This window comes from Apostichopus japonicus, chromosome 20, assembly GCF_037975245.1.
Source record: "Apostichopus japonicus isolate 1M-3 chromosome 20, ASM3797524v1, whole genome shotgun sequence".
NCBI classification, from domain to species: Eukaryota; Metazoa; Echinodermata; class Holothuroidea; order Aspidochirotida; family Stichopodidae; genus Apostichopus; species Apostichopus japonicus.
In genome coordinates, this window is record NC_092580.1 from 2,599,031 (window position 1) to 2,618,284 (window position 19,254).

Genomic DNA, 19,254 nt, shown 5'->3' on the forward strand with positions numbered 1-19,254 from the left:
CCCAATTCAACTAAATTATTTTAAAAGGCTCAATCTCTTTCAATATCAAGAAGTTTTGAGGCAAAAAGTTTCCTAAATTGATTAGTTCTAAAATTCATGTCAGCTCCATGGATCACTTATGTCAGATCCATTTTCTGGAATATCAGAATCATTATCTGGAATTTACAGTACTTGCCCACATCATTCCTCATAACCAGTTTCACCTACTACGAAAGTTCCTATGTACCTTTTTTCAGATGTTTCTAGAAAGGGTCAATTCTACATAACTCTTCTCACAACTGTTTATTCCACATCTATAAGAAAGGTTCTACTAATATAAGTGAATGAGGTGTAAATGCTTCAAAAGTTTATTGTACCTTCAAGACTGTCATGTGCATATGACATTTTGGGCAATTATATGTCAAATTCCACCTGTTTTCAGACGTTCTACATTTGTGGGAAACTGTAAAGTGCAAGCCTGCATTGCTGTACTGTGAAGCAAAGTGGTAATTAACTACCTGATTATGAGTAGGGCTCACTTATTAGGTCATTCAACATAATTTAATTGATTAAAATTACAATTCATTCTTCTAACTTGTAGTTTAACCATAAACTTGAAAAACAGCTTGTCTCTTACTAATTTAATCATACTGAATGTGGGGTTCCTCACATAGTTCATGATCAGCTGTCTGCTGCATTCTGTTCATGGAGTGTTTGTGTAATGTGGCTGAGCAAGTCTTGTCAGCCATGCTGTTGGAAAAGGGAAGATCACTGACGGAATAAATAAAAAGCAATTTAACTGATACTGTACAACCTTAAACAACTGTCGTCTGGCCGGTAAACATACTCAATTAACTTCCCTTATCCAATGGCATTGCTGGCATGCTCAGCAATGTTGCAAAGACAAAGAAGCTAAATCTAGTACTAATATTAGTAGGAGTCTAAGAGTAAGACTGAGGTGGCTTCTGAAGTTCTGCAATTACATACTCGGCACAAAAAGGCTACATTATGCTGGAAACTCGGTTTAACATCTACATTAACAATGCATGCATGCATGAAAATGTTTGGCTACACCACATCCATGCAAGTTTATTTATACTTGTGTAGGAATGTAGCTGCAGCCTAGGCCTAGTGTTTATATTCCAACTGTTATTCATTTGTTTAATTGTACGCAGTGTACGTTGTCGTCCTAGCCTAACGTTACAAGTAAAGTAGCCGGGTAGCATTGCAAGTAGGGAGTAAAGCATGCATTACCAGTGGGCATATGAATATAAATGTTCCAAGGTGAAAGTGCACATCCTGGATTTTCAGTAAAATATGCTGAGGTTGTTAGGCTATGCAATAATTGGTGTCACAGTCACAGCAGAAAAAAAAATCTGTACCAATTTGAAGTTGGATGCGGTCTCAGTCACGTAACGCACCGTCTTCATTTCAAGATGATTTTAAGGGGCGGGGTGCATGTTTGTGTTAGCACGAGCCAGACGTTTACCATTCGTGCAAATAATTTCTAGGGTGCAGTACCCCACCCCAATAGTGGCACTACATAATGATTTCACACTCTCCATGAGAATGAGAATTCAGCTTCAAAAGTATTTAGTATTGTGTTTGAAGAAATGGTTTCCCTTCCCTGTGAGTACCTTCCTAGCTGTGAGTCAAAAACAATTGCTCGGGCATTTACCATAGGAGATATAAACCCTGGTGCTTGTATATCTTATAGTATACAAATAATGAATGGTTATGAGTGCATTAGTTCAAATATTTCATGAGTTGAAAGATGGAATGTTCCATTCAACGAGGCGCAGCCGAGATGAATGGAAAAATTACATCTTTCAACGAATAAAATATTTACACTATTGCACGAATGGGAACCATTCATTATTTTTTTTTATACAACACCTTCAAATTTGGATATAATTGGATGTAAAATGCACTCATGCAACAGATTGTTTTGAACAGACAGGTTGGTCTCTTACCATTGAAAAAAGTGCTATCAAAAAAGTATAACACATGGTTCTATTTCATTAGTGCAATAGAGCGGATTTTGCATGCAATCGACGAGCAATTGACCAATCAAATGGCCGGAATACAATGAGGTGCTGTATAATATGAATATATATATATATATATATTAGTGTTTACACGGGTCCAAAAATCGGAAACCGGGTACCCGAGGGCCGTTACCCGTCGGGTATCCGGGTACCCGGAAAAAAATTGTTTACCCTCGCGTATCACGATTTTCAAGAAATTACATATTGGATGCTGTAATAAATGCATTACTATTCTCTACTGACAATGTTTTCATGTTCAAGTACGTAGGTGTACGATAAGGTATAAAACCTCCCTCAATAGTTTTTATTTGTTTCTGTTTCTTTCATTAACTTGTTAATAAATTATTTCAGTGGCGTAGGAAGGTACTTTTGAGTGGGGGGGGGGGCTGAAGACTGTTGGCCAGCCTGGGGGAGGGGTCTAAGGGGAGGGGGTGTCCCCCTCCCCTTTGGAATTTTTTTGCATTTCCAGGTGGCTTCAGATGCAATTTGGTGCAATATAGCACACTTCAACACCCACTCCATTTTGTAAACTTAATTTTGTATTTTCACCTGGCCTTAGATGCAATTTGGTGCTCCAAATTTTTTTTCTCATTTGGAAATGAAAAAGGGGTTTTCTGACTTGCGAAGTGGGGGGGGGCGGAATGATACTTCCGCCCCTCCACATTTTTCACTGGGGGGCTGGCGCCCCCAGCCCCCCGGTTCCTACGCCCTTGAATTATTTAATTATAATTAGCATTACTACTAACATCGCACTGCCGCCGCTGCTTATGCTAGCTCGTGCACGTCTTTTGGATCAAACCATATAAACATCCAATTTAGCTCTTAAACAGTTTTTAATACTACTAGTATCTATTATGCAGGCCCAGGGTTCGCATTAGCCGCGAGATTGCGCGATTCGCGCAATTTGATCGCATTTGGAATAAACGATTAGTAAAAAGCCACTTGCGATTACTATTTTTTAGTTATCCCGTCTATAATTCATAAACATCGCGTAAAATTCCTTGTCAGCCTTTCCTTCTTTGAAATAAACGAATGAATAAATAATAATTTATTCGACATGGTAGCCTAACACCACACTAAGTCAATGAGAAATCTAGCTAAGCCTAACCATCTGTTTATTTGCTGGAGTTGTGACGCAGTTATAAGACATCCACGGAATACTTTCGTTATTGCTGTTACGTTCGACCACATGGTTGCCTAACACCACACTAAGTCAATGGGGGTAGTCTAGCCTAGCCATCTGTTTATTAGCTGAAATTGAGACGCAGTTATAAGATATCTATGGAAAGCTTTCGTTATTGCTGTTATCTTCGAACACATGGTAGCCTAACAACACACTAAGTCAATGGGAAATCAGCCTAACCATCGGTTTGCAATTTTTTGTTGTTGAAACAATCACACTTTGCGTATGATTCGGGTAATAAATTAGGAACCGGGTAGTATTGCGTCGAGCGGGCCCCTTCGTTATTGCTGTTATCTTCGACCACATTGTAGCCTAACACCACACTAGGTCAATGGGAAATCTGCCTAACCGTCCGTTTGACAATTTTTTTTATATATTTTTTTTTAAATCACACTTTGCGTATGATTCGGGTAATAATTTTGGAACCGGGTAGTATTGTGTCGAGCGGGCCCCTTCGTTATTGCTGTTATCTTCGACCACATTGTAGCCTAACACCACACTAAGTCAATGGGAAATCTGCCTAACCGTCCGTTTGACAATTTTATTTTTAAATCACACTTTGCTTAGGATTCGGGTAATAAATTAGGAACCGGGTAGTATCGCGTCGGGCGGGTACCCGGATAACCCGTGCAAACACTAATATATATATATATATATATATATATATATATAGTAATTCAATAAAGAATAACACACCGGAAAAATTCCACTTCACGACCGGTTTCGACTCATCAGGCGAAGGTAGGAATCGAACCCCAGATCTTCGTGTCACGAACCGAAGCCAGTACCACTCGACCACAGCGATTCTACTGGACTGTTTAAGCGTATAAATTGGCTTTGAAAAACTGTCATTAAGGGCGTATTACCCAAGTGTTATGATTGTACAGAGTGCACCCCTGGCGCTTTAAATCTGACAATTTTACACATATAAATATATATATATATATTGAACAGACAGCAACATTGGCCATATAGGCTACAATAACAATTTGACACTCAATACAATAACCATGTGACATGATCTTATCACAGTATCTTACCACATTGTATCTGCTACCAACAATGCTTACTATCTTAAAAATTCAAGGTGTTACACCGTCCCCTAATCTGCCTGTCACTCAAGATAGAGAATATCCATACTGTCGGGTTACGGGATTGGACTCGCTCTAGCTCAGGTATAGAGGGTACTTGCCCTGGTGATTAATTAACAGAGGAGACCCTTCCAATTCGATTATCGATACAGATCTGAGCTTTATATTTGAGCGAGATAACAGACGAGAAGAGTCGCTCCGAAGGATGCATTCAATCTGGGAACTGCATTCATGGTGACTTCAAGGGAATCGAACGAGCTCGCAGATCATATTTAATATATCTTTATAATTACATAACAATACAACTCAACTATGGATTGTGCGTGAATATCATGTCAAATTTCACAAGATGTAACCCCCCCCCCCCACCACCAAAAAAAAAACTTTAAAAAGCGTTACGGATAATAATTTATTTATTTTACTTAAAATGTCCTTCAACGAATAAAGCATATATGCACATATTGGGTGTCTTAACCTAGCGAGAAGGGAAACACACAAAATACGGCTCCTTTACAGTAATCTTCCAAAAATGTTACAGTAGAAGTCTCTCAACAGACTAGATATTTCAACTACATTATTTTATTTTCCATACAAAGTTTAACAGGTGTGCTGCATATAGCAAGTCTTGATGGAAGATTGCACACGACAAGGAAATATCCACATGGTAGAACACAGCATATAGAACATCGAACGCGTCCGTTGAAATGATCATAACAAAACGTCTATATATTCGTAACTAATTGACAAACATGGGTTTTGAATTTCATTGTCGTACCCGGTAAATATATAATCGCTTTTACAAGGTAATATTTCGACTTGTTGACTTGAAAGTAAAGGCCATGAAAATATGCCTATCATTATGCATTGGTTTAGAATGACGTTTTGAAGAGCATTAACTTTAAGTTACTGCTGGCGCTACAAAGCTTATTAAGTCATAAATGCGAAACAATGGGAAACACATAAAACGTTACAACTGTAGTGCAACGTAGGCTTTGAAGAACATCACTTTTCCTCGAAATAGGTGCTATGGGAGAGCCAAAACCCGGTCATATTCTTGTCCAAACTTTCAAGAATTTTTCAGAAGCCGTTGATTTATAACTAAGCGAAACCAATATCACATGCAATCTCCATTAATATGTTAACGACAACAATGCATACACCTGAAGGGCAATGCCTCTATAATTAATACAGGAACTTTGATTTAACTGTTTTTAATTAATGAGAGGTCACATGTCACGATCTGTCAGTGAGTGAAATAAAAGGGCACGTAGACATTCAGAATGATTAACCAAGTTAGGTCGATGATTACAAGATATTAAATTGCCATCGATAGAAAGTATTGCCATGTTGTTGCCAAGCATTGGAATTAGCAAATCTGGCTTCAAATATCCAACATCTTAACGATGACACAAAAAAAAAAAAAAAAATTACGAATGCTAGGTGTTAAAAACATTCAGAGTAATGATATTTCCTAGTTATGTAGTCTAAAGACAAGCGGCTTCACAAAACAGTAATTATAACCTGCTGTATCGAAAACAAAAGTATACCGAACTATAAGAGAATATATTATAGACGACTCAAGTGCTTGATCGTGATATGTAACTTATTAAAAGGATAGGCTATATCTATAGTAAGCAACAGTAAAGGAAAAAACCTCTGCCTAGACAGATCTAATCATGGCTTGCTCGATGAAACAACTACTAGCATTGCTTTCACTACTGACCACATCTAACTGTGAGTATATGCAATGTTTAAAATTGAGGTATTTTCTTTAAATCAGTTCGAGTAGACCCTTTACTTTGCTAGATGGTGCGATACTGAGATAATCATCCAAGCAGGCTATATACTGTGAAACCAAAAACTGTATAATCAAGTATGGCCTTGTCATACAGTGAAATCAGAATTAAAAAATACACAATAGCCTACTGGTTGAAAATTGCATTGATTGTAAAGTAACAAGAAGCAAATCTTTAAAGTAAGTGCCCATGCATTACAAGAGGAATATGATATGTTTAGTATTGAACAAATAACTTGTTGATAATTTAGCTAACAATTGTAATTCATTAGCTCTGGTAACCAAGGTTTAATATTATAAAGAATTTAGAATATAAAATTACTGTAATCTCGTATTTAAGTTTTGGTTTAAAGATCCGTAACAATCTGTTGGAACGAACGTGGTGGTATATCTACCATATATACTAATATAGTTATACATTGCAGAGAAGTGAAAATTGTAAGAGAAAATGAACTGTTTATACGTAACATCTGATAATCCTACTACAGGTAAAGCAATATTCGATATGAGTTCAGTTGTTCCAGATACGAATATTACCATGAAATGCCATCACGGCGTTAAAGAGGTAACGACGACGGCTGTTTGGTGGTTCAATGGTCAAATCATATTTGCTAGTAACGAGTTTTTACCAGAAGAGATTGGATTTAAAAATGTTCGCGGCACATTGACCAACTCGACGACCTCCTTCTTGAATGTAGAATCAATTAAAGTTCAAAATGAAGGAAATTACACTTGTGCTTTCGGAAAAGAAAGCATTGTCACTTATATAGTGAAATTGCAACGTGAGTAAACAATGTTACGAACAATATTGTACCGTATAGACTGAATTGTGTCATAACATGTTTTTTGAACAGACAGTTAAGAATGATTAATAAACATAATGAGTGAATAGGCGCTGAAAATATAGCTCCACATACAATTTTATAAAAAAGCACAGGCAAACATATTTTGTACTCTCATGGTGTAATTCTTTAAGGTTAGCGCCAAATCTCAAATGTTACATCTATTGACAAGTGAATGACGAATTACAACAATGGGTTCTAATAACGTCATTAGATTTGAACTTATTTTGTTTTAAGTTGTTTCCAAGTTCATTGTTTGCAATTTCCGTCTTGAAGCTGTTGAACACTTGTAAGAAGTTTAAAAAAGTTCATCGTTCTCCTGAAATTCAGTAACTATTGTTCTTATTATAGGTACCGGAGGTCGTAAGGAAACGCATGTGATTCATGGAGCCAATATCTCCATGAGCTGTACAACGGCAAGGGAAACGACGCTTATACCCATTTGGTATTTCAACAATTCTGCCATGACTGGAGAGGATTCATTTAGACCTGAAGATATCGGCCTTAAGAATGTTCGTATTGACCCTAATAAAGCATTTATGTACGTGGACTCATTCAGTACTCAAAACGAAGGCAACTACAAATGTACTCTCGGAGAGAAAGCGGCATCCAACTACCATCTTAAATGCACACGTAAGGATAATCATTATTGCTCTCGGTATTCTTGATTCTTTAAAAAACCCGAAAAAATGCATCATTCATATCATACCTTCACAGTGTTGTACTTATTTGTTAGAAAGATTCAGGTTACCAAATAATAAAACTACTTAAATTATATAAGTTTATAAGTTCCAAAGTTCGAATCAAGTTCTGAGCCCAAATAAAAGTGTCAGCAATAATCGGAAGTATTAGGGATTTTAATCATGGCAAAAACAGTGATGAATTTTTCTTTTCAATATCAATCAACTTTATGATGTAAATGTTATACAAATCTGTATAATATGTTATTTGCATCAAGTCGACATTGTGATTGTACCTAATTTCTTACAACCAACCTCCCCTCTCCCTTCCCAGAGAAATGTTCTCTGTGCATTTACTAGTTCCCCAAATTAAACTGGCCATGTAGAAGAAAAAAGGCAGGAAAATACAACATATTCTTAGAAGTTTACAGACTATAATTATGTATTTTACAATTTTCTTGTCATGTGTGTGTATACTCCGATTATTATGATTTGAAGCTGTTATAAGTTTTGTAAACGAGAAACTACTCTACCCCCACCAAAACATAGCAAATAAAGGATAAAAACCAACAGAACCAAATCAAACCAAACGCAAAGCTCCAGAGGCCTTATGGTGTTCCCTGGACCCTATACGTTGACTTGACTTTTCGCTTTACTCTTGAACCAGGGATCATAACAACTCCCTGCTTGAACTGACGACTGTGTCGCAAGCTTGCTGATCCGCATCTTGTGTCTTCACATATTTCTCTCAATTTGGCCTGCTACAGTACCGTTCAAACATGATTATTTCTAATTTACTCACAGCACTTTCGTTGTCTTTATACTGTGCGGGTCAAGAATGTCCTGGAATGCTGAGTTTAAATACAACGTTAACAGTCCTCGAGATGGAATGCTATGGCGATCAAATGACACAAGCTGATCAACATTCGTGGAAAATAAATGATTTGAAAACAGATTTTGAAACAAAAATTAGATCATTTCCATCGGAAACACCGGGTTTAAATGTCACCGTTAGAGGGAGTATGAAGACATTTGCATTAACGAAATACCCGAATCACGCAATCATAGGTTGCACCGTGGGAGATGTCACAAAGACGGTAATTGTCATTGGTGAGTATTAGTTGTACACACACATTCTACGCGATTCTAACCGAAACTGTAGCCTGTTATCGTAGCTTCTGCATAATCTCTTAAAACTTTGTGAATGTAACAGGTGCGTATCCAGGGGGGCGTTGGGGGCGCGCGCCCCCCGGGTAAGGAAAAGAGGAGAGAGAAAAAAAAAAGGGAAAAGGAGGGGAAAAAAGAAAAGGAGGAGAGGAAGGAAGGGAAAAGAAATAGAAAAAAAGAGAGAAAAAGGAGAAAAGGAGGGAGTAGAAGATAGCCAAGACCTCGGGAAGAGAAAGATCCCTATTATATACACAGGGTAGCTAGTGACAGATCAAGGATTACGGAGGGGGTGTGCGCTTCACCCTACCCCTTACCCCGACAACTCCATTTTGACGTTTCCGTTTTTCTTCTCTCACTAATGTACTTGAACTCGACCGAGTCGTCGGGGAACATAACGCATTTCGGGAAGGGGGTGACCGCCCCCCCCCCCCGAGCAAATTTTCTTTATGACATCGCTAGTAATTTCAAAATAGACAATGCTTAGATGCAACTTACAAGGCCTGGGAAGTGTCATTTCCAGCGATCTGGGAGGCATTTTCGGCCAAAATTTTTCTTGTACGCTTCGCGCCAACCCATGGTGGCGCTTCGCTTAGATAGTTTGCCTATAGGCTTCGCCCTCCCTTGGCAATTACTCGCTACACGCCTGTTCGAATTTGTAAAGCAAAGAGCAGATATAACATCATATCAATGAGCATTGAAATGCATGTTCCACGATGAACAGCCTCAAAAACTGTCAATGTGTGTAGTCAAAGGCGTAGGAGCCAGATTGCATTTGGGGGCTGTAATGACTTGCCCGACAAAAAAGGCCAAAAGTTTTCGCGCGCAAAGCGCGCATTCAACATGTCGATGCCAATATCACATAGGCAAGATCGGTCATTACATTGTTGGCATCGTGTACCGCACGGTCCGTGAAAGTTGCACAGTATACCGCCGGATGCTAATGTAAACAACCAAATGTCTATAGATGGAGAAAAAGCATACAGATCCATTTATGTCGAAACTCTCTTTTACAGTAGTAATGTCGGCCAAGCTTAGAACTTTATTTAAATTACCAAGGAGATCATTTTAAGCTATTCATTGCTATTTATTTTTCTTTCAGTAGGTGCCCGAAAAAAAATGGGAAAACAATTGGGGGGGGGGCTGCAGCCCCCGACTCCTACGGGACCTACGCCTATGAGTGAAGTGTTCGGTTTCGATATACCTGATATCGGAAATATCTGCTATTTTTCTGTTCCATCAACCAAGTTTTGTAAAAGCCATTATAAGAGGTTTTAATATTTCTACACCAATAAATTAACTGTGTCGGAATTTTCGAAAATTTCCTGACCAACATTCTTCATCATACTTTCCTCTACTCGTTCAATTTTGACCTGTCTGTTAGGGGATCAAGGAGGTTTTTCTATATTGGTTGTCTATAGATTGAATTTTGTGCAACATTATGGGTATGTTTGGAAGTGATTTTATTCACGAGAAAAGTGAATTTTCAAATTCTCAACAAGTAATGGGCTTAAAACCTTGAAAAGTGGGGCTTTCGGATATTGTGGGCCGTGACGTAGAATAACCTACAAAAGCAATGATCCATAGGACATGCAATGAGGTCGAACATGATGTGTGACTGGTGACAATCTTCAAAAAGGTTATGGATGGAAAAAACTTTTGGGAAATACTTGGTTCTCAGGCAAAAGTGTACATCTGGTTGCTCATTTTCAAGCCCGAGAAGTGCCATTTCCGGTGATCTGGGGGGTATCAAAACCAGAAATTTTCTTGTACGCTCCGCGCCAACCGATGGTGGCGCTCCGCTTAGATAGTAATTCGCGCCCCCCGGGTTAGAAAATCCTGGATACGCGCCTGTGTAAATAGGTGAAAATAGTGATAATATAGATTACTATTAATTTATTCCATAGATTATTGTTTGTATAGTTTTATCGTATTCTTTTTAATGCAAAGGTGAAAATCAATTTAATTTCGTTTTTGTATCGATTTTCTTGTAGTGCCTCGTGTTGCATCCGAGATTCTAGCCAATGATTGGAAACCAGCTGCCATCACTGGAATTTTAATTATAATCGTCATCTGCTTCTTCCTGTTTCAAAAGATCAATGGTAAGATAATCGAATGTCAATACAATTTAATTCCAGGCGTATTTCAACGTGGTCTAAAGATCAATTGCCATTGTTATTATTTGTTGCAAGTTTACACTTCTGTAATATCTAACAGATAGTAGGTCTGAAATCTCGTTAACTCAAAAGAAAAGGAAAACACACGAACTGAAAGGAACGATAGAAAAGAGTGTAACAAACGATTAGCCATGGAATCCTGTTTGGATCTGTACTGTAATGTGTTACGTTGACTTCCTAATCCTCACTAAAACAAGAACGTAACCTTCGTATACAAGCCTGATAAATTGTTCAACAGAACGATTCTCATAAATGTCTGAATACTTGCGGATCGTCTAGGTGGATTCATTGCAGGTACATATTCAGGGGGGGGGGGGGGCTTTACAGGAAACATATCTGACAAACCAGTATTAACAGACTGTTATGTGGAGTGAGGAGACGCATTTTTGCTCTTTCATATCATGCCGAACCTAAAACAATGTTTCTCCCGAGTCAATGAAAGGGAAGACGACATTTATGTAAGGACTTCGAATTGTGGGCCAAGAAAGAATGCTTGTTTGTACTGTGACAAATTACAAACCAAAATAAGTCTGCACCTTCTAAGGAGCCATGCCGACGAGATAGATGTCGCGAGGATTCTGTCTCAGAAAAAGAAATCTAAACAAAGAATGATAGACATGGAGCTCATCCTAAACAAGGGGAATTTCTCCCACAACAGATTTGTATTAAACAGGAAGAAGGGGGAACTCATCCCGGTGCGGCGACCGGAAGTACAAACATCGTACAGAATGTACTCTCCGTGCCCAACATGTTTGGGTTACTACATGACGGAGGATTTGCGACGGCATGCAGCCTATTTTTGTGTCGGGGCAAACCAAGAGGCTGCACAAATTAGAAGTAGCGATGTCCGCATACAGGCGGACATCTTAAATAAGACCACTGCTTCATCATTTACAGAAGTAAACAAAATTATAGCGAAAATGTATCAAGATGAAGTGACAATGCTGATAAAGCATGATACTTTGCTCCTGCAACCAGGAGACAACATTGCAAGACGGTGCTCTGGCATGGACAGCCAAAAGCACAGGCACTATGTGTCACAAAAGTTGAGGGAGGTGGCACGTCTAATAATCAACTTTAGACTGATTACTGAGACAGATGCAGATATGTCGGACTTGTTGAAGCCCTCCAGCTATGAAAATGTTGTAGCTGCAGTTTTTCAGTGTGCTGGCAAAGTGTCAACTGTCGACAGTGATGGAGTTAGGCATCCATCAACTGCATTGAAATTAGGGCATGACCTACAAAAATTAGCAAAAGTGAAGGAGGCATTTGCAATAAAAGAAGCCAAACAAAAGAAAGAGAAGGAGGCTAATGACTTTGTGAAACTCACGGCAGCTGACTGGTCGGACAGGGTGTCCTCACCAGCAGTTAACACCCTCGCCAAACGAAGATATAGCGAAGTAGAAGAATTGCCAAAATCGGCAGATGTCGCAAAATTTTCTTCATTTTTGGACGAAGAAATTGGAAAATCTATAACTCTCCTTAAAGATCTAGTTACTGTGGAGGAGAGGAGCACCATCTACAGGAGAGGGCAAAACTTAGCTCTAACCAAGTTGACTTTTTTCAATAAACAATGACCTGGGGAGACCGAGCAAATTCAGTAAGTACAATTGAATTGATTATTATAGCGAAAGTTGAAATAAGCTCAAAATTCTTCTTTTCTATTCCTCCTTCAAACTGTTTTGCTAATGACAATGACGTAGGTGAGCTGAATTTTTAATTGATAAGGAACTTGTCGTTCTGCTACAAAACATTACTACATACATTACATATATTAAAGATAATTGTGTGTATGCACTTTCTAGTGATCACTTGCAATTAGCAGTTAACCAAGAAAATTGTTTCTGTGACAATTGCATTTATTATTCATATATCATGGTCATTAAGTTCTTTTGTTTCATGTGTCAACTGAGGTAGCAGATTACTCTTGCATTAGAATCAATGTTTCTATATGGTATCAAAAAGTGGCATTTCAATTTTTATCTTTGAAAACTTGTACAGGTACCTTGTGTAAGGACGCCTAGAAGCAAAATGATGATATTATTGCTTCAGCCTTGATACATTCACTTCTACAAATTTTCATAGCACCAAAATGTATAAATACTGAAAAATTGACCAATAAATATGTTTAGTATGTTCATCTCATTAGTTTCACCCAACTACTGTTAATCAACTAATGATTCAACGTGTATTTTTATAGATTAAGCTTAATGAGGGGAGTGGTGTATGCCTGTTGCCCTCCCCCCCCCCCCCCACACACACTCCTTGTACCTGCCACTGTCATAGATAACCTCTAAAATCAAATCACAGCAACAGAAGCTTTTTTCAGTACACTTGAAAAGGGTACAAACTACATGACCTGCAGAGGGCAGAAAACAACATAGTTCAAATTTGCAGTTTTACAATAGGATCCAATGTTTTCTTTTCTACCACTTGTCCCAGAAAGGAAGCACTAATAGATAGGTCTCTAGATTTTAACTTAACAACATTTGTGGCAGTTTTGAGTTAGTGAACTTTCTTTTGCTGATGTCTACTATACCAATATGTATCCTTTGTTATTGAATTTTCAGAGTTGAAGCTTATAACCAAATTGGAGAATATTCGGATGCTGAGGAAATTGCCCGAATAGTATAACCAAACTTTTCATGGTAATGTCCATATCATATAGGCATGCATCCCTTATTACACTGCATGCCAATAACATACAATCGTTTGCAGTCTTATTACCCTTCCATATTGGTTATAACTATTGGGGAAGTCGTTACAATAATGTTCATAATAATATAAGTTTAACCGTTGAAAACACATTGCAAATTATTTTTCTTTCAGTAGATGCCCGAAAAATTATCAGCATATTGCCCGAATTTTCACAAAATTTTTGGTTAGAGGGGGGGGGGCTGCAGCCCCCAGCCCCCTACGCCTATGGGTGCGCGTCTGTGTGTGTGCGTGGGGGGGGGGTATAGTTAGAACTACTATAGTATTTAGCATCAAAGAAGAAAATGATATCTTAAAAATCACATGTTCAATCTGTTGGCTGTTCATTACAACAACTCGGACAAAACTGCAAACAACGGCGTTACGATTAGCATAAATATATATGCTGTATATATAAACACAAATTATGACCTCCGGGATTAACATTAGCACCATGAGCCCTTTTAAAGTAGATATGGGTGAGAATTGAAATTGATCTGACGTGCATTAATTAAATCCGAAGTAAAACGAAAAGAAAACCAGTGCAATTTGTTAAAATGTAACATGAAATTATCGTGTTTTCTCTCTTATCCTTACAGAGAATCACCGCATTCAGCAGTAATTTTAGAGGAACACGACAATACTAACTGGCGTTACGAATCATTCCCAGGTACGTCGTCAGTTAAAGATCAATCAGTTTAATGGTTATTGTCTTATCTAACATGCTGTACTGTCTCTGTGGTAACGGTATCAAGTTAACAGATCCTAAATTAATATGCATTCTTGAGAAAGGGGGCATTATTAAAACACATGTTCGTGAGAATTCATGATTACATAGGTGTGATATGATTAAGTTATGACACAACTTGACTATTTCATCATCAAGCTAGTTCACCTAATCATAGTAACCAGTTTAAGTCCACCCAAACGTTAGCAACAGATGTACTATTTACATCTCGTAATTATTGTCAAAATGCAACGGCTCTCAAACATTTCCAGTTTGCTTACGAAGTAAACGATATATCACTTTTATCTTTCCGGCATAGATTTTCCGCATCGTGGAAATACATACGAAGAAACGGCTTCCCGTGCTTTATCGAGGGAAAATATGAAATTCACAAACAATGGTTTAAGTTCAATTGTACTCATAACCTGGATTGGAACATTAACAGATGATGAAGACCAAGTACATGACATAATTGCGTCCTACATTGAAGGTAGAGTCATGCAAACAAACAATAATAAAGTAGTTGTACGGCCGAAATTGACTCAGTCTGTGTAATTTATGAACGTAATATTGATTTATGATTTGGGGAATGATAACAACCATGTAATTTTACATTAAGGAACGTTTTTGATCCAAGATAGAGAATAATGGAGAATTACCAAATAAGATTTACAGTGACGTGTGCATACACAAGATAAGCATATGGAAACGTCGCATTCGCCACGGTTCTAATAACTACCCGGCGGCCGTTAAGTACAATTTGGTTTAATGTAGTATTTCAGGGATAAATCGATTATTTTACTTAAAGGCGCCCAGTTTCTATAAATTTAAACAATTATCTATACAATAATGCTGAATACATACACATTTCATTAAGCTTTCATATCGGACTGAGGGTTTAAAAAAAATGATGCAGTTGTCCATGGAGATTATCATGAATCCTACAAAGTGACATGTTGTTCAAATAATATGTTGTTCTCTTACTCACTATACTTATAAATCATGTACTCTGTGAGTTATCTCTCGTGAAAGAAAAACAAAAATATCCAAAAACTAACAGTTTTATGATTATGCCGATGGTACTCTGTTGTAGGGAATGCCGTATTGCAATACTATATAGGCCTACACACCATGAACATATTTGTACGTACGTTCTTTTAAAGCGTATATGTAGGGCAGTTCCGTAAACTAGTAAACCTTTCACCAAAAATTAAAAAAACGTTGAATCATTACATGTAGGGTATCAGATGAAAGCTAAAACTATGGAGTTTCATAATATGTAGCTAATTTTTATAGAACACATTGTTTTCAGGTAGATTAACGTGTGTATTAGTCAACCGAAAAAACTCAAATTTGCTCCACAAAAATCACTCCAAAACAAAACGCCTATTTTTGCCTGTGTATCTCCAGAGGAATAAATATTCTTGGATTTGCTAAAGTTATATAATATATAGATTCAATTTACAAACAAATAAAGTTGTAGGGATTTTAAGTTTTCTGAGAATAACGTTTTTTACAAATGTCACTTGTCATTGTGTAAGTCCGTCACAGAAAAATCACATTTTTTTAAAATTTCGTACAGAAGGAAGTAGGCTACCCAGATTTCAAGACATATACAATTCAATGCACATTTTGAACACTCAATAACTACATAATGTGCCTTTAATCCCTTGGATTTTATTTATTCAGAAAATGCTGTGACAGACGTACGTACGTCCGTCACGTACAACCGTCACGCGTACGTCCGTTACATTATTTTTGTTTAGATAAACAATGTATTTTAACATGTTTATCACTACATTATCTCTGAATTTAATAATCAAACGAATTTAGTCATTTACGCAGATTTAAGGTAGTTTTGAGGTTGTTTCATTAGCATAAATGTAGTGGTATGCAAACACTGCATACTTCAGTGTCAACTAGCATATATTCTTTTTATTGGTTAGCACTGTACCACATGTACAGTATGCTACTGACTACACTTTCATCTAAAAGCCTTGTTCACATTAGAAAACACACAGAGGGGATCCGATCGAATCATATCCCCTGCTCGAGATCAACATCCTAGTGTAAATACTATCCTACTCAGGGTCAGCCGAGACATGTTGGTCCCCTGTTCTGGGGGATATCAGTTCCAGAGTGTGAACACTCGGGGGACCAAGGTGACCTGAGATCAAGGCGAACGAACTACATAACACCATGCCTGTTCCAAGCACTATTAGGCAAATTAACCATGGACATATAGAACTATTAATCTGCCCTAATTAATGACCGTTTCTGTAATGGAAAAACATAATTAATTCCATATACAGATATGTCATGAAACATAACACCTTAATTGAATCCTCCTCCTTTACAATTAACATCTCCAACAATCAACCATAAAATCATACTGGTTTGTCATTCCAATTCGCAACATGCTTCTGAGTGTCTACGCATTATCGCTACTGTGAGGACGCCCTGAGGAATGAGAGTGGGGTTGGGGTTCGATAGGTTGCGGTAGTGGTCACTGCTAAACTGGAGACTAAAATAAGGCCAGTGCTGAAATACTGTAGAAGTGTGAATTAAGACCTGTATACGAACAGAACTGTTATAAGTAGCTGCAGGATTAAAGCTGAAATAGTCCATGTATCCAGACTCTGCAACAGATTTTGTGTAATTTGTATAATTATGTAAGAGAGGCAGAGCATACAGAAGGAGGAGAGCACAACTCAGAGTGAGACAGGTAAAATCATAAACCAGTCATCAAACTTGCAAAACCTGCTGTTGTTTACACTGTGAGATTCTGCTAAATGTGACACCTCCACACATAGGCTGTAGTGGCATAATGTATGTGGGAGATGACAAATGAATTGTCAATTAAAATTTGTTTTCTTTGCACAATACTTTGAAGAGCAGATGCAAGAATGTGGACCCTCTTAGCTGCCAGGAGTGGCTTTGTTACAATCACTGTTTTGTTTGACTTTACAACTATACATTATGCATGACAATCCGTATCAAAACAAATCAGCGTCCATTTCTTGCATGATGAAGTAGCACTTGGCAAAAAATTACACCTGAATTAAAGCATTAGATTCATAGTTGTCTCCATCACAATGGTTCATCATAATATCTGCATTCCTAGACATAGGCCTATGTCCATTAACCACATGAGTTAAACTATCATCATTTAGCAACAAAGACTGCAAGGGCCATAGAATATTCAAATGTTTCTTTCTCCCACAGGCATTAAGTCCAAAACAATTTGCAGTGGTGCCAACATATTCAACTATAGTGTGCAAAACTGAAATTTCATGGTTGCTCTCATTAGCCATATGGTCAATAACTTCAAAATTTATGATTTTTTCTCTCAAAACTTTGTGAATGTTTGGACAATCTTTCAGATCAACCCAATTTAACTAAATTATTTTAAAAGGCCCAATCTTATTCAATATCAAGAAGATTTGAGGCAAAAAGTGTCTTAAATTTATTAGAAACTTTATGTAAAATTGTTCTGGGTTATTGTGAACTTCCCCAATTTCATTATATGTATTGCATATGGATATAGATATTGATTTGACAAGTGGCAATTGGAAAATGAATCACTTATGTCAGCTCTATTTTCCTGGAATATCATTATCTTCACTACTGATGGGAATTAACATGCCAACATCATTCCTCATAACTAGTTTTACCTTTCTGACAGTTGCTATGAACCCCTTTTCAGATTTTTCTAGAAAGGGTCAATTTTAATATAACTCTTCTCGCAACTGTTTATTCCACATCTATAAGAAAGGTTCTACTCATATGAGTGAATGAGGTGTAATGTTTCAAAAGTTTATTGTACCTTCAGGACTGTCCTGTTCATATGACTTTTCTGGCAATTATATGTCAAATTCCACCTGTTTTGGCCATTCTACTTTCGTGGGAACCAAAATAAAATAAAACTGTTAGCAAACTGCTTATCCACTAAAAAGCCTGTGTAGGAGAATGTGTAAAAGTAAGTTGGCCTGACGTTTCGATCCTAATAGGATCTTCTTCAAAGGCTAAATGACAAGTGTATCTGACAAGCACTTGTCATTTAGCATTGATAAAGATCCTGCTAGGATCGAAACGTCAGGCCAACTTACTTGTACACTACTTTTGTGGGAAAAAATTGGTGACATATGCCTACATGCACGATTGTACGGTACCACCATCCTAATTCCTATGTCATACTATTACTAACTGAAGTAAAACTAAGTAACCTAGGCTTGTACTTTGTAGTAACATAAGGCCGTCTAGAATACAGCCTATGGTTCGAGGTGGCATACTCCTATTATTAGAGTCTAGGCCTATATCAATCCGCTCTATTGTTCTCCTTCAGGAAAAGTGCCAAAAAGCAGCAGGAGAACATCTTGTGTGACCTGTTATCAATCACAATCTAGTTATTTTGTGGCTTGCATGTTGAAGAACATGAATGGAAGTACATGTGGTGAGAAAATTGGGTCAATTGAGGCAATTTTAGACCCCTTTAGGCCTCCCAGGAGCAGCGTAGGAAATTTGTTTACCACTGAGTGAAGAGGTTTGTTTACAAGTGACGAAAACTTCCGGCTCCGATAGCAAAAAATTTACATGGTCATGATACAAAAAATTGATAGTGCCATGAAAGGCCAACATGTCAGCTCTCCAGTGATGGGTAGCGTTTAGCTAGTGAAAACTTCTATCTAGACTTAGAGACCACATTACTTTTGTGATTTAGTGTGTAAGTCAATGGGGCTTTTAATGGGCGTATGCTACCTCGAACTAGAGTAGCCTAGGCTTAGTTTAGAAAACGGCGAGTACGAGTGACTCGATTGCGTCCCAATACTAGAATGGGCCTATATAACAATTTACTCCCATTTTAAGCTGGCACA

At 37.7% G+C, this 19,254-nt stretch overlaps 1 protein-coding gene and 1 long non-coding RNA gene across 24 annotated transcripts in view; one reads left to right on the plus strand and one right to left on the minus strand.

The window, feature by feature from the left end:
* The window catches only part of LOC139961378 (uncharacterized), a 42,823-nt gene that overhangs the window by 20,787 nt on the left and 2,782 nt on the right, over window positions 1-19,254 (minus strand). For 13 of the 23 annotated variants that reach the window (XR_011790824.1, XR_011790814.1, XR_011790825.1 and 10 more), the window contains exons 1-2: window positions 1,234-1,610; window positions 617-729 (exon numbers count right to left, since the gene is read on the minus strand). The exons of 1 other annotated variant lie outside the window; for it this stretch is intronic. This is a non-coding gene — a long non-coding RNA (uncharacterized lncRNA). 9 more of the 23 variants (XR_011790812.1, XR_011790823.1, XR_011790819.1 and 6 more) reach the window with 9 other exon arrangements.
* Window positions 5,831-19,254, plus strand: part of LOC139961377 (uncharacterized) — a 35,291-nt gene continuing 21,867 nt past the window's right edge. The window contains exons 1-5 of the mRNA XM_071960522.1: window positions 5,831-6,035; window positions 6,585-6,878; window positions 7,290-7,571; window positions 8,423-8,728; window positions 10,777-10,884. Coding sequence (XP_071816623.1) covers window positions 5,978-6,035; window positions 6,585-6,878; window positions 7,290-7,571; window positions 8,423-8,728; window positions 10,777-10,884 — 1,048 coding nt within the window. The 5' untranslated portion in view covers window positions 5,831-5,977. The remainder of the gene's footprint in view (window positions 6,036-6,584; window positions 6,879-7,289; window positions 7,572-8,422; window positions 8,729-10,776; window positions 10,885-19,254) is intronic.